General features: G+C 34.6%; 1 protein-coding gene across 1 annotated transcript; it reads right to left on the minus strand.

Moving 5' to 3' along the window:
• Positions 1–668: 668 nt before the first annotated feature.
• On the minus strand, positions 669–9012 carry LOC148619786 (stearoyl-CoA desaturase 5-like). The gene is made up of 5 exons (XM_088576953.1): positions 8936–9012; positions 6658–6885; positions 6141–6271; positions 2880–3085; positions 669–2240 (listed from the first exon to the last, which is right to left on the minus strand). The coding sequence occupies exons 2-5, from the start codon at positions 6881–6883 to the stop codon at positions 1811–1813; spliced, it is 993 nt and encodes a 330-aa protein (XP_088433079.1). The 5' UTR covers positions 6884–6885; positions 8936–9012; the 3' UTR covers positions 669–1810.
• Positions 9013–23584: the final 14572 nt, after the last annotated feature.

A 23584-nucleotide genomic window follows, 5' to 3' on the forward strand; every position in this document is an offset into this window, starting at 1 on the left:
TCGATTTCAAAAGTGAATTTGACGCTGTATGGAAAGTTGGGCTTAGGCAAAATCTTCAAACATCAAACATACAGAGGAAGATCTTTAAAGCAAAATATTGTATGTTGGAATATATATATCAAAATTTGTATTCATAAAGAGAAAGAATACCTAGATTTCTTTAATAAAGAAATAGGAGTGAAGCAAGGCGAAAATCTCCGTATTTATTGTCATTGTACCTTATTGATTAAGATACTTTTTCCTAGAGAATGATGTAAGCTGTTTAAAAACAATTTCTTAAGAAGATTTCGATAAGTAAAGGTGTTACATAAAACAGAACTATTTATCATATTATATGGTGATGACAAAGTGTAAATGTCAGACAAATAGATGACCATTCAGCACAGTAATATCTGTCTACTTCTTTTTATGAGTTAGAATTTAAAATTTACGAGAGTAATTAAGGTCAATTTTGATGATAAAGGATTAAGTTTTATATGGAATAATCAATATATGTACAAATGGATTTTTTTTTAAAATAAATCAGTTGTGAAGCAAAATTCAAGAAAACTCAGATATGTTCACTCTGACAATCTTAAATACGTGTATACGTTAAAGCCACGCATTATATACTTGGTGTGACTGTATTTGCATACTACTCTCTTACTCGATACCATCATACGCTGTCCTATTCATTTACATCATGCGATTATCTTCGCGCTCTAGATTTACTTACGAGGAAGTATCACATGGTCAACGAACGCTATAGTTTTACATAGTCTAGTTGGCCGAGTGGTCTAGAGAGTTGGACTTAGTGCAGGCGGTGTTGCCATAGATGTCAGAGAAGGGGTTCGAATCCCGCTTAGTGAGCGACCAAATTTGCATCGAAAATTTGCAACCTTGCATCGATTCTAGAGTTGGGGTGTAGTTTAGACATACACATATATATATGTGTGTGTGTGTGCGTTTTATTAAGTGATCAAGGAGTCAAGTTACATTGTATAGTGTCTGAGTATTTAAATATAGTTGAAAGTTGATATTCATGACAATACCTCTTGTACACAACTATGTCTAAGGATAATAAGTTAAGTGTTGGTTTGTTTTGTTGGCATGAAAAATAGTCTAGTGTCCAAAATTTTAATACTAAAGCTGTAAAATTCATGTCACTAGTTGACTTATTTAATCAATAAAATTCAAAAAAAATATTTGTATAACTAAAACGAAAGAATTAGCTTAAAACTGTACGCAAGTTACCGAAAAATGAAGCAACTGGAATAGATTGTAAAGGAACGAGTACATTAAAAATACCGGTTTATTAAGAAGATAATTAATATCATCTTTCATGAGTTCTTGATGCGTGTGCCGATAAATCCGGTCAAGGGATTAAATAATTTCGATATTTACAATATATATTATCATTATAATATTAAGATAATTGCAAATGTACCTGTTTTCAGTGGTTTTTCCTTTTTTTTTTTTTTTTGGTTGGGCTAAAGGATTATTATTTTGTTTTGCGCAATTCAACTTCGAAATTTGGGGGGAATGGTATAAAAAGATTACTCGTGCAAATGAGTTGAGGTGCAAAAGGATATAGCCCAAACATACAGCGGACGTGTAAATTAAAATCAATTGGTTGCTGCCCTAATTAGCAAATGGATCTCTTCAAAAATGGCCGTCAGTTTGTCAATCACTTATCGAATATTTACCTGTTTTAGCTTTCACAATATAAGAAGAAATTATTATCATAGCTATTTTAAGACTTTGTACTATTTCAATGGGAATATTTTCATCAATTATAAGAACATTTGATACGCTTTCAACGCAAAGAAAGTCATGTGTTCGAAAAACTGTCACCGGTCCTCTGTTTACGTTTCTCAATAATTAAGGACGACATCTTCTTCCGGTCTGTAACCAAACCAAAGCATGCAAAAAAATCAATAAACGCCGTGGTTAAGTTCATATGCCGACCAAATTCACTAGTTGCGTAGTCTTGGGGGAATACATGATGGTAATTGTGAAAGCCCTCTCCGGATGCAAAAAACGTAACCCATGGATTTTCAGCAGGGCTGATGTTTTTATCATATGGACGGTTTCCCCACATATGGGCAGCGCTATTTACGAACCATGAAGCATTTAAAAGTAAAGCATATCTTAGTACAGTTGCTAGAAAAAACCCATTATATAAAGACTCTCCCCAAAAATACCATGGAACTACGGTTGGGACCAGAATACACATCAGAAGTACACTTGAATTATAATATCTGAAAAAAAGAATAAGATGTGCTAGTAAAAAAAACAAAACTAAAGACATTAAAGCGGGAAAATCACACAAGCCGTATTGGGCCTCGAAAAGCTGTATTTGGCTTTGGTGGTGCCACAGCCCAATACAGTTACCCTCTATCCAATACGACTGACTTTGACCTATTGACATACATGTAAGATATGGAGCTATTGATATGAAAAAAATATCTACAACCTAATATCATTGTGGAATTATTCATACATAATTAGCATATAATTTTCTTCTAAATTTATGATTGGTTGTAAACCTTTTTTGGCCTCGGCGATGACAGTTTTGTTTTTATAACAATATAAATTCCATGTACGAGATGCTTATAAAATATCACGTCCGGGGTAGACGAGAGAGAGAGAGAGAGAAAAACTATGACACGGTGGACAAATCGGTTCTCGTAGTGCAGATGGATATCAGCACACCAAGCATATAACGGTCCATGGTCCCGGTGACGACCATATAACTTTCGTAGTGATGACTTGTGGCAAAATTATCCTATTCCAGAAGCCTTATTGTAAGAAGTCTAGCACAGTACAATAATTTCGCGTAGTTTCGACAAGCTCTGGAATCCAAGTTAGGTATTGTACTTTAATTATTAAATGCATACCTTCGTTGCATCATTACAACTTCGTCAGCGTACAAATCTGAAAGGTCTGTTGACTCCATCTTTCGGATCACCTCTGGATGTTCTCTTACCATTAACCAGCCAACGTGCGCGAAGAAAAAACCTCTTTTAGCGTTATGTGGGTCTGCGTTTGTTTCAGAAAATTTATGGTGAACTCTGTGGTAATGTACCCAATCGATGATATCTCTCTAAAAAATGAATGTGCCGACTTACCGTATTTATATACAATGTTTATCACAATCACAATATCATGCGAAACAAAACCAGTGACGGATTCAGAGAACGACGAAGGGGACTTTCGTCCCGTCAAAATGGGAAAGCACTCATACTTTCGCATGAAATCTTCATTTCACACATTCCCCACATATTTTGTTACCTAAAATTTTGATTTTCCCCTTAAATTAGCCTTGCCCAGCTCGGTAATTCATTATAATAGTACGTCCTCTATCTTGCTTGGATCCGCCATTGAATTGATTTGCATGTACAGGACTTTGTATAATCCTGACAGCTTTTCTGTTTTAAAAATACATTTGGACAAAAAACATTCACAAACCGACAAAATGAAACCATTACTAACATCAAGGCAAAAAATGTATAAGTAAGTAAATAAGTAACTAATTACTTTATTATAGGGACCTGTGTTAACATATATGTTAACTATGTTACATCGAATAAGTATAATATATCAAACATCCGCCACTTTGGACCCATAAGTCACCTTATATATTTATATCATTTTATAAAGAAACAAAAAGATAATCACGGATTGTCAATAGAACATCTTTCACGTAATAACAAAAAAAGAAATATGAAAATAGAAGTATTAAAAGAGAACGTTGACGCGATGATATAACGGCTGAGAGGTTATATAATTGAAATCAATTAAATACACACATTTTACACATGCGATGATATAAACACTAGTATACAACTTTAATCCAACTTCCATACGGGGGATGTTAAACGAAACAGTCGTTATTTTGGCTACGCCTAGGGAAATTTTTGTCACAAAAATTACCGTATTTGTTATATTAGAAAAGAAATAATTCTTTGCAGGGATAGATTTGTACTCATTTTAACATGGGTTTTGCATTTGTATTCTCATTTAACATCTCGTTGTTGCTCGGCGTTAAATAATGGAATATAATTCGAATTCGAAGGAATTATTTCTTATGTATGTGCATGAACGGAAGAGGAGATAATTATTGTCTGGGAAAAAAGTCGGATATGTACACGTAATTGTTGTATCTAAGAAACTGTGTCTAAACATTAAATGCTGAGAGGGTACTTTTGATCACACGGAATCGGTTGAAGTTGGAATCATATTTGGATTTCATATTGTATGAATTCTCACCATTTCTGTTCGTCTTACAGAGGCGCCCAGGGTATTATATTCTTTAAAATATTTTGAGACTGTACTAATTGAAATAGCAACATATTTTGCATTTCACAAATTGTTGGTACAGATGCATGTACAGATCTGGTCATCGTGGGATTTGTATCATAAGAACGTATAAAGTCTGTTTAATCAAATAAGGGATACCATTAAAGGCCAGTGAAAAAAACATCACTTTACGTTTTTCAAATACAGTTAAGAGTTTTAAATGGTAACATGAGTCTAGCATGTGTACGCTGCGGATACCTTGACGGAAATTCTGTATGGGTTTGCCAGAGTAGCGTTGAAATTTGATGATATTTGACATGTCATGTAGTATAACACAGTTTTGATAAATTATATAGCATTATTGCGTAAGGTTTTCCATATTGGCTAAGTTATTGGTTCGAGGCTAGCCATATTGGACTTCATTGACTAACTAGTCCAATACTAGGCCAATTAGGATTTTTAACAGGCCAATATGACGTATTGGACGGCTAAATCCCGTACTGACGCACTTAAGTATTCTGTATTGTATTGGCAGTTTTGTTCATATTTAGGCTAATATTCGAACGTTAGTCAATAATTTCTTCTATTAACCAACTACCCAAAATACGTTAAAATATGTCAAGAACTGACCAACTGGTATGAATTCAAACCGGACGTCTATACAGGGCCAATATGAAATAAGAGAGAGCCAATATGGATCAAACCAGTGCCAGTGCGGCATTATAACTTCCGGTCGTTTGACGCTGTCATTTAGAGTTAGAATAGGATTTCATGAACTTTGATCACCAGGACTAAAAGCTGCATAAACACAAAAAAATCTGTCATTTTATACAAAAAGGATATTTAAGACTGGTTAATGCAAATAAGCCTACATGTTCTTGGTAAAATACCAAAACAACTGTTCTACAAATCATCTACATGTAGTTGCGTTGGTTAATAAAATTGTCAATAAATATGTAATTTCATATTGGCCCTGTTATAGATTTTGGTCAATCATATTGGCCTCAACAGCCGTATTGGCCCTCGGCGATGCCTCGGGACAGATACGACCGCCTCGACCAATATGACAGACCTCAAACCTATAAGAGGGCCAATATAAAATTACCAATTTATTAACATATAGTATTGTTCGATCTTACTCACAGGACTGGTGTGTGCTTAATGCATAGAATTATAGAGCATTTCTAAACAGCTTTTTCTATTTTAGCACCACTTTTGAGTTTTCTGTTATGTGTACAAGTTAAACAAGTTTGTTCATTACAGAATTACAGAATATTAAGCAGTCATCAAAGTCGCTGAATGACTGGAAGGTCAATATGTAAATGTAGTAAATTTGACTTTGTCCTATTAAAAATACATGATAGTCAACATAGGAGCTTTGTTAATTGGCAAAATATCGTTTCAAGGAGAAAACTGAAGAATTTTTCATATATAAAAAAACTATACATGTCGGTAAAAAAGGTTCGTAATCAAGTTACAAGCAAGCCTTACTGAGTCAAAATTGACAACAGTGATGATCGGTAGCTGCAGATAAGTTCGTGTTATATATTGGTAAGACAATAGTGCTACAAATGTGAGCCAATGCCACTGGGGTCACTTTTGTTAAAATTGGGTACGAGTGTGCAGCTGGAGCTGAAAAAAAAAAACACCCCTATTCATTTATTTGTCTAGCAAGGAAAACCATCCCATTCATATATTTTTCAGTGCAAAATACATGCCCATTCATATGATAGTATTCTATCCGCACATCAAATTGAATTCAGAGAAAATGCTAAGAGATGTCATGTGCCACTCACAGTCTGGTTTTTTGCCAGGACACCCTATTAATGTTACCACAACCCAGTCAAAGACCTACTTACTTGTAAAGCGGCTGAATTCATTAAAGCCAATAAAATACGTAATGGTGTTTTAGCTTTGTATGAATGATGAGACCATAGTCTGTGTGCACCAGCTGTGATACCCAAAGCAGTAAATAGGAAGTAAAATATTGCTGGAAGAAAAAGTACAGTTGATGTTAATGTGGCATTGTGGACATATTTCATGTCATGGTCTGTTTCTATAGTTGCAATGAACATTAAATTGGTATGATTTGTGATTGTAACCTTCATTGGTTAAGTTATTTTATGCAAATCGTGACTCGCAGGACTTTGTTTAGAATGACAACAGTGGAATATCGTCGTGAAATGGCAATCCCACAAAGCCATACGTTCTTCTGATTATCTCTCTGCGAAAGGGCATGTGACCGGATTTCCATTTTTAAAAACTTTTTTTTGTAATAAACAACTTTATTATTCATTTTTATAATACATTACATTGTTCTTGTGTATCATAAACACAAGTGGTTAATATAACTTCTAACATTATATGTATACCTACTCCATAACCAAGTAAAAGGGTGGGATGATGGTATCCTTGTAAATCCATATAATGCTCCAACATGAAGCAAAGCATATTTCACCACATTAGTCCACAGTATTTCTACCAAAGGTGGTTTTTGTTTTCGACTTTCTGGTGTATCAGCGGTGGGTATTTGATCCAGTCTAAGATTATCACCTTCACTTACACTCGATTGTATTTTAGTTGGGTCATATTCTAGTGCCATACCTACACACACACAAAAATACACAATGCCAATGTCATTCATCGTTATATGGGCAAGAGACCAAATAATGTAAAGCAATGAACATGTGTCTTAAGACAATGAACTAGATACTGTATCAAGTGTATTGATAGAAATAAGAGACTCTCTATATAGAATCCAGGCAGATCATATTATATGGGCAGCAGAGTAAATTTTATGCCATCGTTTTTAATTATTCTAATGTTATGTTTAAATCTTTTGGAGTCGGAGAGATTAATTTTTTTTCTGTTCGAAAAATGGATGACACAGAACATATTTTCATATATCCCTAATAAATTAAATAAACTATGAACAGAATTCAAAGAGTTATTTCCCTTCTTTAGAACTTTCAAGACTAAGGGATTTCCATGCAATTATGTCATTCTTACTAAATACATGTAGATATATTCAAACCAACATTTATGTTATAGAAAACATGAGTTTGTGATCCAGTTTAATGGATGAAAATCTTTTAGAATTAAAATTTATCATGTTTAACTCACTTTCTATATCTCCCATAGGCACTCACGTAATGACTACGTTTTAACATACATAGAAATGCTAAATAAATGTTTTGTAATGTCTAATCTCAAAGAAGTTGATTGAAGAAACTCCAAAATGCTTTAAGCCATTTAATAAAACTTTCGTCAATTGTTCAAATTGATAGAAGAAAGCTCCCTTTGATTTTATATTACGTTTTTTAGCTATAGGACTTTTTGCATTTAAACAGGGAGTGTTTTTTTCTGTCTGTTTGGCACTCTAATTGAAAATTGCTTGCAGTAAATACCACGAAACTTTAGGATATTCTTTGTATCCATAGTCATAGGATCCCTTCCGTTTATAAAATTTCGAATTTACGTTTTCTATTTTAGGCACTTTTTCATATAAAAGCGGGGTGTTCTTTTTTTGTTTGGGCGCTATAAATGAAAAAGCTTTCAGCTAATGTCATTAGACTTCGAGATATTCTTTGTATCTACTGTCACATGCTCTTTTTCGTTTTCTATGAAATTACGACTTCACGATTTCGATTGTCGACATTTATACTTAAAAAGGGAGGTGGTTTTTTTTTCGTGCTCAGTCGACGGGCGTATTATATGCTCATGGCGTAACCCTTTATTAGCTGATAACTTGCAAACCGTAATAGATAGAAAGAAACGTTCAGTCGTTGAAATGATCCTTATAATAAGGCCCATTGAAGTCCGCAAGGGTCCAGGTTGTAACAGAGTCATTGCCTTTGAAATGTAAAAAAGGTTATTGGGTGAGCGAATAAACAAACCATTGATGTATTTTGATATTAGCATTAAACCATCCCTTGTTTATTTTTTTTTTTTTTTTAACAGCTAATGAAGACTAGTTTTAATGTGCATCCTAATACGTCAGCATTCAAGAGATAAATTCAAGAGGCTATCCATTTAAAAAATAGTCCGTGCGAGACCCGCCCTTCCGTGTCGGGTAGTCAAGGACGTTAAAGATTAATCAAGGGAACCAAGGTTATAGCGGTAATTAAAAGAATGTAATCCAGGGACAAAGACCTGACATCGAAAACAGGTATACGCAACAAAAACATAAAGTAACTAAAATCATACATACAAAGTAACAAAAGCAAATGAACAACTCGGAAAAAAGCCTTTAGTAGTATGTAAAAATAAGTCAGATCCTCCGAGTGGCACAAGGTAAATTTTATCCCACTGAATTTCTTGTTTTTTTTAATGTGATGGATATACCATATGTATATCAAAAAATAAGTTTGTTTTGAATCGACAATGGATGCTCAGAAAATTACTTTAAAGTTTCTCTCAAGATATAGCAAAGAAACAACCTCATTTTGGGGCGGATCCAGACCCTTTGTAAAGAAGGGATGCCAGCCGGGTTCCTTAGAAAAGAGGGTGCTAAGACATTATTTGCCATTTTACACATGAAAATGACATTTTTTTCAATTAAAAGGGGATTCCAACCACTTGCACCCTTCCATGGATCCGCAATTACCATCATTTCAGTTATAGTACATTAAAACATTAAACGAAAAACACTTACCTGCAAACACGAAAAAATGGTTTTGAAATTTATTGTGAGTTTGAAGCGCATTTATATCACATATATTACGTTCGGTCAAAAAGTGAACAGGAAACGTTAAGTAGTCCGTGTCTATATTTAAGCTTATTACATATAGAAAACAGGATATAATACGATTAGTGATATTTCAGGGAGACTAGGCAATCTTAACAGTCCTTATCTATAAAAGACTTTGGTAACATTTCAAAAATAAAATCAAAAATATTGTAGCGGTGGAGAGGTCGATGGTGAAAATAACACTCGCTAACCTCAGTAAATTGTATAGTATGTGTATGCGTGCTGACAACCGATTAAAAGTCTCTCAATATTATGTCTAGCATTGGCTACGAGAGAGAAGAATTCTGATAAGTTCAATCAATTTATTAACAACCATATTTTGTTTAACTACTAGTATGTATAGATCATAAATTATATGACAAAATGGCCTGGCTATATGAGATAAGAATTGAACTCTTTAAAATTAAGTGAGTTCTCAATTAAAAGTAATTTATTTCGAAGTCTATTTTGGCCTATAATTAAATATCCAGATACCACAGTACGATCAATATCACGTTGATCAAACGATAATGTATATAGAGTAATGTATATCTGAGATTAATAAAAAAAAAAATGGCCAAAGCCTAATTTCGAACTAGTTAAAAATGCAACACTTAACTATGAAAACACGCTAGTTAAAGAAATTAACAACACGTAGCCATACTGATTACTTGTATTTATAGAAATAGTGAGCCGCTAACCTCTGCTAAGATCACTATATAATCTTTACTTAATAATTTTAATATAACCGTGATAATTCCTCAAAGGTTTTAAATTAAGAATTTATTTATTTATTTAACTTTTTTTTTTTTTACATCTTCATGCACTTAGAAATCCTTCCAAAATGATAAATTTCCTTTTAAAATTTATTATCAAAATCATTAAATAATAAGAATAAGAGTATAAGGCCAAACATCTCTTACTTTCTTAAACTACAAGAGCGTAGTGACACCTTTCAAGAAAGGCCTAAAAGTGACGTCATTTATACGTTGACGTTTGTTCTTATACTCGGATATCGCACAAATGCACAATTGTGCAACCTGGAAAAACTACATGTCATTCAGTGCTGGCAATAATATTAGCTATTTTTAATCTAAAAAAATAAAATAAATGGCTGATCTTCCCCTACATTTATCCCCCTGTCAAAACATTTGCGTCCTCACAAATTCTTAAATTTAAATTATATTTTCTTCGAAAAGTAAAACAAATCAACCTAAACATTTAATTTACTGAAAAATAATTTGTGAATAATACTTAAAATACCCCCAGCAACACCTGTCACTACAAGTGTAACCTTAAAATCAAAATACGGAATACACTACAGTCACTATGCATTACTTAAAAATTCAAAGTTTTAAGTCACTTGTTCTGTTTCTTTGTGGGCGGGGAAGTAGGGGTACTTTTTCTTTGTCTGCGTCCAGTCTGGGTGGTACAAGGTTTGGGAAGAGATGGTCTGCTGCTGACGGGGGTCCTTCTAATCAGTTCCCCCTGGTTTCGAACAACCGATCTAAGTCCTTGCACTTGATTGTCTAATCGTCTAACCTTGTCTGTAAGAGCCTTCATCTTATTCAAGGTATTTTGAAAGAAAGTCTCCATCTTTTCCTGCATGCCACTTACCAGAGTGGGAACACGTGGACGATGAAGAGGATGAGGAAGATGATGATGAAGACTGCTTTGATCTCTTCTTTGTAGACACCAGGGGACATGGTTCCATTCTTCTGTTGGATGTTCCTCAGCTTCCCCAAGCAGTTGGGTTAGGATATTCTCTTGACGATCGTGTTCCCGTTCTCTAAGAATGATCTGTCTGACAGGAGAAGTTAGTTCAGGGGTCGAAATGATGGGTGAGGTTGTCCCGAAACATCTTCAGAGTTATTCAACGTTGGAGGTGGTGTCTTGAGGTCAGGAAGAATAGGAGGAATGGAAGCTTCCTCATCTATTTCTGTGGTGACCTCTTCAGTTACCACCTCAGGGGAAGACGTCGAATATGAAGATGCTGGAGAGTTGTTGTTACCAATAGTAGAGTTGGATGGTATTGACTGTGGAGAATTCGGGTCTTGACTTACAGGATTAAAGGGGCCAAAGGTTGAATCAGTTTCAGGAGATGACAGGATAAACGGATGTCCCAGACTTCCCTCTCTTTCCCTCAAGTTGGCCATCTCTTGATCCTTTATCAATCTTAAGTGGACTCCATCTTTCGCATGAAACGGATTTAATGATTCATGCAGATATTTCGCATCGTCCCCAAGGTACCCTTGACACAAAATTGCGTTTGTTCTGAGGGTTGCATGTTCTGCATGAAAATTGACATGTATATCTAACTGGTTCTTTGACACTGTTTTATAGTGACACAATGAGCAGTAATAATGAGCCCTGGTATAATCATTAAGATGAACCGCCAGTATATGATTAATTACTCTGTATCGGAAGGAGTAAAATGGGTTACCTCCTTGAGGACACATTTAACAGATAGATTTTCTTCTAATCTTTAGGTTGAAACTCTCCATGAGATGACTACTCATCTGAAATAAATTAGGGCTCTGAAGACTACGAAAGTAAACTCTGACAAGTAGATGGGCCGTTGCAGAGACCCATGGGAAGTGTTTTTTACTTATACATGGCCATATTTTGCTACAAAGGCAGTTTTGGGTATATCTTTTCTTTTCACTAGTATTTGTTGTAACCCGCTTGTTAGATCAAATGTACTGAAAAGTGTCGACCCTCTGAGAGAATCCAAACAGTCTTGGATACGAGGAAGAGGAAAAACATCTTTTCGAGTTAGGCTGTTAACGCGTCTATAATCAACATATGGTCGTAGCTTTCCGGGTTTCTTCATTACTAGCACCAACGGGCTCATCGACTTTTGGACTACATTTTGATTTAGCAACTGTTCCACCACTTTCTTCTCTTCATTGGCATAAGCTATTGGAACTCTTGGTGGTTGTTTGATAGGTTTTGCATCCCCTGTGTCTATGCTGTGCTATGGTAAGTTGGTCAATTCAAGATCTGTTTCCTCCTTCGCAAAAGTGTCTGAGTACTTAGTTACATTTTCAATGTAACGACTCTATTCGCTACACTTTTCCATCGGATGAATTGATACATCGTGTACTAAGTTACAGCCCTAGATTAATCCTACGAGGAGGAATGACCTGGCCAGCGAAAGCTATATTTTTATATAGCCTAGCCGGCCGAGTGGTGTAGGGCGCTGGACTTTGTGCAGGCGGTGTTGCCATAGATGTCACAGCGGTACGAGTTCGAGTCCCGCGGAGGGAACGACCAAAGAATTGCATCGCAAATTTGACAGTTCTATCGTCGTTGGGAATTTTCAGACCCTTCTGTACGTTTACATTATCTTTCCTGTATCAATTTGATCCGATGGAACAGTGTAGCGAATAGAGTCGTCACATTCAGAGTCATATATAATTATATATATAAATTAAGATAGGGGTTTCTCATGGGGGTTTCTCATGGGGTATCTGGGAATAAAAAAATCATTAAGTTTTTGCCTTAGTAATCTAATTATTACTGAAAATCATGTCATTTTCACAAAATTTTATCAAAAAATGGGTGTGGTAATCAAATAATCACTCAAAAAGGACCATTGTAATCACATAATCACCTTAAAAATAACACAGGAATCAGGTAATCAAGACACCCATGAGGAGGCTCAAGATATGACAGTTTTTATACGCAAATTCTTCTTACTGTATCATCCTCATTCAAATCTTGTCCTTTCGGCTGTCCAAACTCATTAGCGTACATTATTATCGCATGGAGGCACCATCTCCCTTCATCCAAATTATCTGTGTTTCTCCCTGCCAACAACCCAATTTCGTCTAGTTCCTTTCCTGTTATATTTTTTACATGCTGTGCAATTTCTTCTAAGGTGAGGTCATCTGTCTTGAGGTCTCTCGATACTCGTGCATACTCTTTCAAAGACTCCGGCTTCCCATTCCGTATTCTCTTAAATAACGGCGTAAGCCTGATCCCTCTAAGGTTATGCCTTCTTTTCAGTACAGTTGGTAACACCATCTACAAAATAAAAAAAAATAACCCCTATTTGCGCCTATATCTAACTTTTCACATGTTCATGAACACAAACAAACTCTTGACCAACGGATTAGCTACTAAGTCTATACTTATTTAGTCACCAAATATGATTAAATCATACAAATCTACTTTTCCAAATTAGGACACCATCATGACATTACACATTTTAATTGACAATTAAACACAGGACAATACAAACTAGCTGTTGCATGTAAATAAATGTACAATGTTTCCATTAATTTTATCATTATGAAATAAAGCGCCTTTGTTACTCTTTGAAAATTCCATTTTGTTCAATATTATCAGCTTTTTAAAAGTTTCAATATTTAGCTAAACCACTGGAAACTAGTAGTAGGAAGCACTGTGATTCTAGCAAGCTATCTAGTTTATCGATAAACATTATACCCACACTTTGTAACCTGAAATTCTCAACACGAACCATTCAATTTTCCTAAAACCATATCATGACCTTACACGTTGTCTTTAGTACATACATTGTTAATAACCAAATCGTCCACTCGACTTTAAGGTCCAATATATTAATACATCGATACACCTTTTAACCTTTAAATAACTTTAAACAAGTTAACCGTAAGATTACTTTCATGCACTAAAAGTTGCCTATGAACAATGAAATACTTAACTCCTGATAGAATTTCAAATTTATAAGCGGAATCTATATTTTAGTACCTCTGTGGAAATATTTTAACATAGAACTCCAAATTAACTATCTATATTAATTAAAACTTATCACTTCATATTCAAGCCATACCTCATTTCTTTCACGTGTAATTAAAAAGGCGGGAACCTTTTCTTTTCTTTTCTTTTTTCTTTATTATTACTCTATTTCATTCTTTCTTTTTCTTCTTCTTTAACAATACAATATTAACTCAAATAAACACGTTTTTTACTTAAACCACCAAGGCATCAACACATGTCCACCAAGGACTAAATAATATGCCACCAAGGCTTCTCTTGCCCACCTAGGGCTTCCAATGCCCACCTAGGGCTCTCAATGCCCAACTAGGGTTCAAAAGTGCAAGAGAGCTCCTTCTTCTTCCGTGAATGTTGAACGAATGACCAGTTGATTGGACCACATGTGCACGTACTTCCGCTAAAGGTATTAACCAATGAGACAATAGCTACGTAAATTATGCCAACCACACCACCAGTGTCACCTTGGGTTTCAGGGTCAGTCTCAACAGCATATTCCTCAGTTTCTTGAATGGACAGTTCTGTTGTCTTCCTCAATAGTCTCAGGCTTCTTCGAGGTAAAGGACTGGATTCTGGAGCAATGTTTTTACCATGACAACTTGTGCTAGGAATTTGGACCGTTTCTGCGGTTGGAAAACTCAAATTTTTTCTCTCGTCAGCTTCATAATCGGAATTGTTATTCAGCTCTAAGTCTAAGAATTCTGATAAGTTCAATCAATTTATTAACAACCACATTTCATTGAACTACTAGTATGTATAGATCGTAAATTATATGACAATGGCCTTGTTATATGAGATAAGAATTAAACTTTTTAAAATTAAGTGAGTTCTGCATTAAGTGTAATTTATTTCAAAGTCTATTTTGGCCCAGAATTAAATATCCAGATACCATAGTATGATCAATACCACGTAGAGCAAACGATAATGTATATAGAGTAAGGTATATCTGAGATTAATAAAAAAAATGGCCAAAGCCTAATTTCGAACTAGTTAAAAATGCAACACTTAACTGGAAAACAGACTTACACAACAAAGAACATAAAGTAACTAAAATCGTACATACAAAGTAACAAAAGCGAATGAGCAACTCGGACTCCACTAAAAACTGAGAGCATGGACCAGGTGCACCGGTACGGTAAGCGTCCTCTGCTTTTCTAGAAATATCCGCCTAGTTGCTCATAAAAAGTCAAGTCGGGGTAGACAAACGAGGAAAGGAAAACTATGACCGTTGAATAAATCAGTTTTCATGGTGCAGATGGATACAACATAAAGATCCACGAGTTCATGATGACGACCATAAAACTTCTGTAGCGATGACTTCAATCTTGTAGCAACATAACCCTGTTCCAGAAGCCTATTTGTTAGAGTTCTAGCGCGATACAAAAAGCTCTGGCATAACGTATGAGTTGTGATATGAACACTCCATACGCAGGTGCCGAAGGGATGTTGCCACAGATGAAAGGATAGTTGACAATTTTGAATGAAAAGTCATCACGTTTGTCATAAAGTTTATTCAATAGTTTTCCTTTACCATCGATTTCTAAGTGTAGGTCAAGATATGAGGCTGACTTCACAGTGTCTGTAGTATCCTTTATCTCAAGTTCTTTTGGGTAGATGCGATGTATCAAATCCCCAAAATTAAGATTGTTTAAAGATAATACGTAATTTATATAGCGGAAACTGAGATTAAAGGAACTAGCCAAACGATATTCTTTCTTTCTGATCAGATCAGCTATAAAGTCAGCCTCATAAGAGTGAAGGAATAGGTCAGCAAGTGAAGGGGCACAATTTGTTCCCATTGGAATGCCGACCGTTTGTTGAAAGACACGTCCACCACACTGGACAAACATGTTGTCGATTAAAATTTCCAGCATTTTGTAAACGTCTTCCTCTGTATATTTGGAAGATGATTTGGAATTATTTCTTACAAAATATGAGGAACCTCTAACAAGAACTATTGATTTGTATCTAGGTGCACCATCTTTTTTGGAAAAACAACGATGTATAATGTTTTTAAGTCGGGATTTTAATTGAGTATGGGGAATAGAAGTATACATCTTCATCTTGACTTTTCACACAAACTGGTTTAAAGAGTCTGTGGAAACCAATATCCAAAATGATGGCAACAAGTATGTATAATGATGAGGTGGGTCAGAAACTGGAGTGTCAAGACTTGTTTTGTAAAGGGAGTGTAGCAGAGTGAGAGGTATAGAATAAAGTTTGGTTCTAATGTGATGAAGTCCAAGAGGTTTTTGTATGAAAGGAAGGAGACCATCTATGGAGACATCATGCAACTATGACCATGACTCCTTTCCCGTCTTGGATTTTTGTCAAATAAATTCAACACATTTATGCTATTGTGATATTGGCTTGAAAGGTTTTCTATACTTTTGATGTTGTCATTGCATCTTTAAGGTATCGCATTACCTAGTCTGCGTATCCAGTATTCCTCCCTTTCCCTACATAGTTTCAACTTCGAACGGGACTGTTCGTAGGATGGAAATTTTTTTCTAAAATACGAACTTTCATAGAGAGGATTGAATGATCTTGTTGATTAAAGTGTTGATAAACTGTCGGGAATTTGGTGGTGTTAATTCCCGAACGATGACCGCACATTCTTTTATTTGATCATTCTTATGAAAACACGCTAGCAGAAGAAATTAACAAACACGTAGCTATACTGATTACTTGTACTTAGTTTATTAGATTCCTTATTTGAAATTCAGATTTTTATCGGAAATGTACAGGTTTCCCTTATTTCTAATACATAAATGGACCGATAATCTGTGCCAAGAATCAGTTTATGGGAATATTTAAATGACTGTGAACCGCTAATCTCACCTAAGATCACATTGAAAATGTTTTCAATTTGAAATATGAAAAATGTCTGAATGATAACTTCTGATAAATCTTCAAAGGTTTTAAATTAACAATTTATTATTTTTTTTTGCCATCTCAAATACTTCAAATTCTTCCAAAATGATAGATTTCCTTTTAAAATTTATTATCAAAATCATTAAATAATAAGAATAAGAGTATAAGGCCAAATATCTCTTACTGTCTTAAACTACAAGAGCGTAGTGACACCTTTCAAGAAAAGGCCTAAAAGTGACGTCATTACAACGTTGACGTTTGTTTTTTATACTCGGACATCGCACAACTGCACAACTGTGCAGTTGTGCGGTACACGAGAAATCCACCAATCAGAGCGTCGCCATAAAATGGAAAATCTCCGTTCGTGCACTTTAGGGCTAATTCTAAAAATAAATATACAGACATAGTTTAAAATAAACATACATGATTACAAATAACAAATTGTTAATTATCATATCATTTTGCAAGAAATATTAAACAATTCGATTAACAGTTTTTTACTAAAACTATCCGACAATGAACTATTCCGCAGCAAATCATTATTTACAAAATATGGAGGCTAATCATCCAGTAGTGTGGAAAGGTCTATAATTATATTCATGAAAATAATTAAAAAATGTAAAAATAAAATAAAAGTTAATTCCAGGTATCTATTATATGTAAGGTAGCTGTCTGTTTCACTTGTAAGACGAAACTTATTGCAAATTACGATTTTCACCCAAAACATACAAAAATGTTCAGAAAAATTATACTACCGATGATTTCTAAACACATACTAAAATACTCAACAGAGTAACCAACAATTAGGCATTCTCATTCAGTGAATGATAAAAACAGTGAGAACTAAAATAAATTTAGCCTTAACAACCTGGAAAAACTACATGTCATTCAGTGCTGACAATAATATTAGCAATTTTTAATCTAAAAAAATAAAAGAACTGGCTGATCTTCCCCTACAATATTAATATGATTGATGACGTAGACAAATAAAAACAACATCAATTTAACAGGAAACACGTGATATTTATAACTAGTCATTATATTTTCTTGTTTATAATACCAACAGATTAACTGATACAAAGTATACAACTGATGCGATTGTTAAAAGTGTAAGTTTTTCGCTCACCTGGCCATGTGAGCAATTGCCATCACTTGGAGTCCGTCGTCGTCGTTGATAACCATTCTTCAAATATCTTCTCCTATGAATCTACAGAATTGATTTAGATGCAACTTATATGATTGTTCCTTAGAGTATCCCGTTTTGATTTTTGATATGTTAATAATATGGCCGCTGTTACTAAAAATATAACAAAGTGGTCAGACAGCCGTTTTTGCCGTTAGTTTTAACCAAATTCTGACAAAATAAAAGTGTTCACTATGATAAGATCTATCTGTAATGTAATTTTGGTGAAAATCCGTTGACCCATGTTGGAGTTTTTGCCTTTTTATGTTTTTGCTGTTTTTGATATTATTACTTTTAAAAAATCTTCTCCTCAGAAACAACCACACAGAATTCAATGAAAGTTGGTTTTACTATTTTTAAGGATACCTTGAACAAATTGACCGATTGGATTTCTGATCGGTAAAACAAAACATGGCCTTTGTTACTAAAAATAGAACAAAGGGGTCAGACAGCAGTTTTTTGTATTTAATTTAGTGTTTTTTTCATATTCCCGACTTTGGCTTCGTTTTGATGATTTAAAGCAAAGGGGGTTCATTTTCTACAAATTTAGCATCCAACAGACAGCTGTCAAATTGGAGTGATTGACAGCAGTACACTTCAAATTCAAATATTCAAACTATTAAAGCTGTGGTAAGTACTTGGATACCTTTAAATAATTCATTTCAAGCCATTCAGGTACTTACCGAAGTGAAAATAGTTTAAGTGTCCAAGAGAAATGTTTACTGGTTTCCCTTTCCCAAATGAAATCGCCAACCAGGTTGTCAGCCTTTTTAGTTACAAAAAGAAAAACCCCGGAGGAACCAGGCGGATGGATCTGTCCGGAAAATGACCGATCCGATTCTAAAATTATAGTGAAAATGTTTTTCACCATAACTTTTTTTCTTAGCTCCTCGCTTCGCGCCAAAAATCTTGGAAGAGTTGTTGTTCTTTATTTCTAGTGCTATCCAACCAAACTTTTTGGGCCCACCTGTTGGATTGATAGAACTACTTTGATTCGCGTAAGACTACAATTCCGGCAAAATTTTCAGGAAGAAATTCTCCTTTCTCCGAGGTTATTTTCAGTGTAGCGGAAATGGCCGAGTAGTTCCGATTGGGTTATCGGGTGGTGGTTTTGTCCCAAATTCCGGAGCATTGGTCTCTTCCATGCCGGCACTACTTTTGCCATTCAAGAATAAACAGCATGGGATACCTGTACACTTTTTCATTTATTAATCTGTCTATCGGGACCAATGTGATATGCCTTGAAGCTGCTAAAATAGGTAAGATTTGATAAATTTTAATTTAATGTGATTTCTGATTACATGGTTATTTTTATTATGATTTTAATGTATACAGCGAACATCAGGGGTAAAAATGCTCTTTTCACAGATACGGATACAATACAATACCTGAAAAGGTGTTTTTGTACAATTCGAATTTTCACAGTCGCAAATTTTGGAAAAGATTAAATTTTAAGAGTACAGCTTCGAATGTAAAAATGGAAAAAGTATGAAAATTTATTTATTTTTATTTATAACACAAAATATTATCATGACCACTATGCCTGTGTTTGAAAATTTTTGCAATTTTGGAAAATGGCCCAGGTCCATTGGTTTGTTTCGTTAAAAGATGAGTTCAACAGTGTGCGAAGATTTGCTAAGGTTTAATACGACCTGAAAAAATAATTGCGGTCGTATAATTGTATGACGTTGTCGTCCAGTAGACAATTGGTTTCCATACAATAAGTTAAGTGTTTTGAGGTTGAGTTTTATAAAATTTACAAAAAAGATTTCAAAACATAAAAAATATTGATTGATCGATTGATTGATTGATTGTTGGGGTTTAACGCCGGAGCAGCAATATTTCAGCTATATTCAGGCGATGAATATGGAATGGATGATAAAATGAACATGAAATGATGATGATGAAATGAAAAGGGGGATGGGACACTAGGACAATAGGGCCGACAAATTTTAATTGCCACTAGAAAAAAAGTGGGATGGGTAGGTGCGGGCAATTTAGCCTCCTGTGGCGGAGCGCAAAGGTTCCTACTCCTATCGAATACCACAGCAGGATTCTTTAACGTTCGAGGAACGTGGCATCTTTCTCAACACGGTGCATCACTATTGTTTGCGGTCAGGTTTTCCGTAAATTAAGGGGTAATGCTCCGACCAATTTGGAAATAGAACCAAAAAAGCATATAAAGGTATAAACCAGCACCCTATAGAATTTAACCATATAACTCCAGTAAAATTACATGGCTGTATTGTTCAAAATTATGATAATTATGATTCTCATAATAAGATTCTTACATAGATTATGACGTCATCTATTTCGTTACTTCGTATTGTTTTTAACGATGTTTTGACAGTTTTATGATCAAGTTTTCACCATGCATTTGTTCATTGCAGACATGTATTTGATGTTTCGTGTAATAGGCATGAACAGCCTGAAGTTTTTTAAGACGTAGAAGCAGCAAAATGTATCTCCTTTATTTATGAGAAATATTTGTTTTCCCTGCGGAAAAAGCCTCTAACAACATAGTTGTAGTACGTAAAGCGCATTACGACGACTGCTTAATAAAAGAGCTGGGACTAAAAGATAATTCGGGTAATCCTTCATACAAATGCAGCACGTTCAACACGTATGAAATCCTGGCTAACCGTAAGTGCTTTATGACCTCATTGAATATCCCTTTAAATCTGAGGACTAACATTATTTGTATTGGATTCCAAAACTACATAAAAATTCATTCAAGCAAAGGTACATAGCAGGATCATCTACTTGTCTAACAAGAGAAATGTCTGTACGGCTCTAAAATTGTGTCCGCTGTGAAGGAAGGTCAACAAAAATACTATAAAACTGTTTCCTCGCTTAGAGTTATAAATCATATGTGGATTCTGAAAAAAAAAGATCAAGATCTCTTAGAAACTCTTAAATCTTGTTCCTTCGCTGAATTGTAAACTCTATTAAAAATTTTGACTTTTCAACATAATATACAACCTTGCCGCACGATAAATTTAAAAATTAAAAAAAGAAACAGCCACTAAGCATTTACCTGCAAGAATGGTAATTCTCTCAAATTTGTTGTTTTAAGCTACGATTCTAGATACAAGACAAAAAATGCTACACCGAGCAACAAGTGATCCGTATGCTATACAACATATGTGTTACTTTTGGAGGGACACTTTTTCAAGAAGTATCGGCATTCCGATGGGCACTAATTGTGCCCCTCTCCTAGCCAATATGTTTCTTTGTTCGTATGAATCGGAGTTCTTTCAAAATCTGAAAAGAGGCTAGATCTTTTAATTCCACATATCGATATACTGACGATGTTCTCTCCATTTATAATCCTAAATTTGAGAACGGCTTCGTTTATTTGTTAGCCAAAACCAGAAATCAAAGAGACCACAAAGCTTCCCCCGTCATCTTAGTACAAAAATATGTGACTCCGAGACGATTTAGGTTTTAAAATTATAAATTTCCGATCTTGCGCAGTACTACAATGTATACAAGCTAGCACTGCATATGGTGTTTATAAATATTTCTCAGTTGTTAATGTAGTAGCGACTATTCTGCTGATTACTTTTAAGACGCCACTGTTGCTTAAGAGACAGCTAGGCTTTTGGACCAAGGTTGTAAGAAAATTAATTTGTACGTCTCATACGGTGCCTGAAAAGTTTTATGTCCGATATCCATATGATCTTATTGAATAACATTCTGCTTCATAAAACCAGAAAATAGATGATTTTTTTTATGTCTACAAATTGATTTCCTGTTATTACTTGTATTTTTCATCACCTTCTACACAAAGTTCAAGATCGGCATTGGAAACATGTGACTAAAATTTGCATTATGTTTATTATATTTAGGTCTTTTTATTTTCACTGATTTATTGTCCATATCTGCTGTACTGTTTTGACTCTGGTTCTACCGATTTTTGACAATTTGATGCTACCCGTTTGTATTGAATTATACTGGAATAATGAACCGTAATGGAAGCGGGTGGTTTAGCGCGCTATAAAATATGGTTTAGCAAATGCCTGTACCAAATTAGGACCATTGCGGTGGTTTTCATCCAACTTTCCGGTATTTCTCCTGATATTGCCATTTGTTATACAGACTTTCACTATGAACTAAAAATAGTACTGTCCGTCCCAGTAACAGTGATTGTTGACCTGTTGTGTACTGCAAGTTTCTGATAAATGACTGTGGAAAAACGATGAAATACTGTCATGAAGTAAGACAGATGATGACAGGAGTTCATAGTAACTACTCGACACCAAACATGTACTGTCATCTCCTGTCCAAGACCGTGACAAGTGTTAATAGAAATTTGTCAGATTACCATAGCCTGTCCTCAACACGTCATAGTTCTTGATAGGTGATGACAATTTTCAGTGGACTGTCATGGACTGTCGTAGATTGTTACAGGGATGATTACAATATTTTGGTTGCTGTCAATAACTGTGTTGTATTGTCACAGTTCATAAAAGATATGGGCAATATTTCCACTGCCTGTTATGGGTTACAACAATAGGTGAGAACAGTTTAACTCGCCCGATTATGAACTGGTATATATTGTAACAGACAATGACAAGAATTGTTCGATCTGTTATGTACTGTTATGGCTTGTAACCGGTGGGGACTGTTCAAAAATCAAATATTAAATATTATTAAAAACAATTTTATCCTATCTAAACCAATCTATAATATAACTTTGTAAATTTGTTAAAATTAAGTAAATTTGTTTAAAAGAAACTAAAAAAAAACCCGAATTTAAAGAAATTTTAATACATGTATTGATCTGTGATGAACAACTAACCACATGAAAGTCAGTGGGACTTTTACAACATTTCTAAAAGATGTGTGGTATATTCGACAAGTAATAAAAAAGCATGTATACATATATGTAGTTAATGTATTTTTAATTTTCGAGGTTCTCTTATTAATATTAATGAACGGATAAACACCCTGGTATACATTTTACATGCATGTTAACTTCAACTTGAAAATGATATTCATCCTAGGTGTTTATTAAATTAACATATATGTTTCCTTGTCTCTGTCTTCGATTGTATCGATAATAATATTTTTTATAACAAGTATGTACAAAGACTGGTATTTCCCGAAGGGCAAGTATGGACGCAGACTGGTATTGCCTAAAGAGCAGATTTGAATTTACATACGTTTTGTCTTGATGTGTTTGCATTGTCTAGAAAACACTAAATTATACACGTGTTGATAAATATCAATAAACATATGTTACTAAATGTCTGCTGATATCAATAAATGGAAATAGTCCACAATGGCTTACCATAACCATGAGACAAGTCATATACATATTACAATGCTTCGTTCTTGAAGGTGTACTTGTATGTGTTGAACTTTCCCATTTCACTTTATGTAGGTTAGCTTGGTAAAATGTGTTGCTCTAATTCTGGACTCTCAGGGTTTTTTTTTAATTAACAGAAACCAACAGTACGGTATCTGTCAGTTGCATGGATGGTCCTATTTTTAAAATGGTTGGGACGATGACTCCAAATTAAATAGGATAATTCCTTTAGTAGTTATAGTATAAATTTCATAACAATTGATCAACCATTACTTAAGTCATCGCACGAAACCAAGTGAATATATGGACGACGACGACACGGACATCGCTGTCAGCACCATACTAATATAAATGTACGATCGCAATTTTTTACAGTGACACTATTATATTAAGTACCAGTCCATATAAAATTCAGACACTCTCCGTATTAAAGTGATTCATG

Source organism: Perna viridis, chromosome 4, assembly GCF_037379345.1.
Source record: "Perna viridis isolate PV_CMFRI_1.1 ecotype Kerala chromosome 4, ASM3737934v1, whole genome shotgun sequence".
Lineage (NCBI taxonomy): Eukaryota > Metazoa > Mollusca > Bivalvia > Mytilida > Mytilidae > Perna > Perna viridis.

Coding starts and splice junctions, on each gene's coding strand:
- LOC148619786 (XM_088576953.1), bottom strand. CDS start 6,883: ATGGCACTAGAATATGACCCAACTAAAATACAATCGAGTGTAAGTGAA. Junction 3,086..6,140: donor TGAATTCAGCCGCTTTACAA/GTAAGTAGGTCT, acceptor TTCATTTTTTAG/AGAGATATCATCGATTGGGT. Junction 2,241..2,879: donor GTTGTAATGATGCAACGAAG/GTATGCATTTAA, acceptor TCTTTTTTTCAG/ATATTATAATTCAAGTGTAC.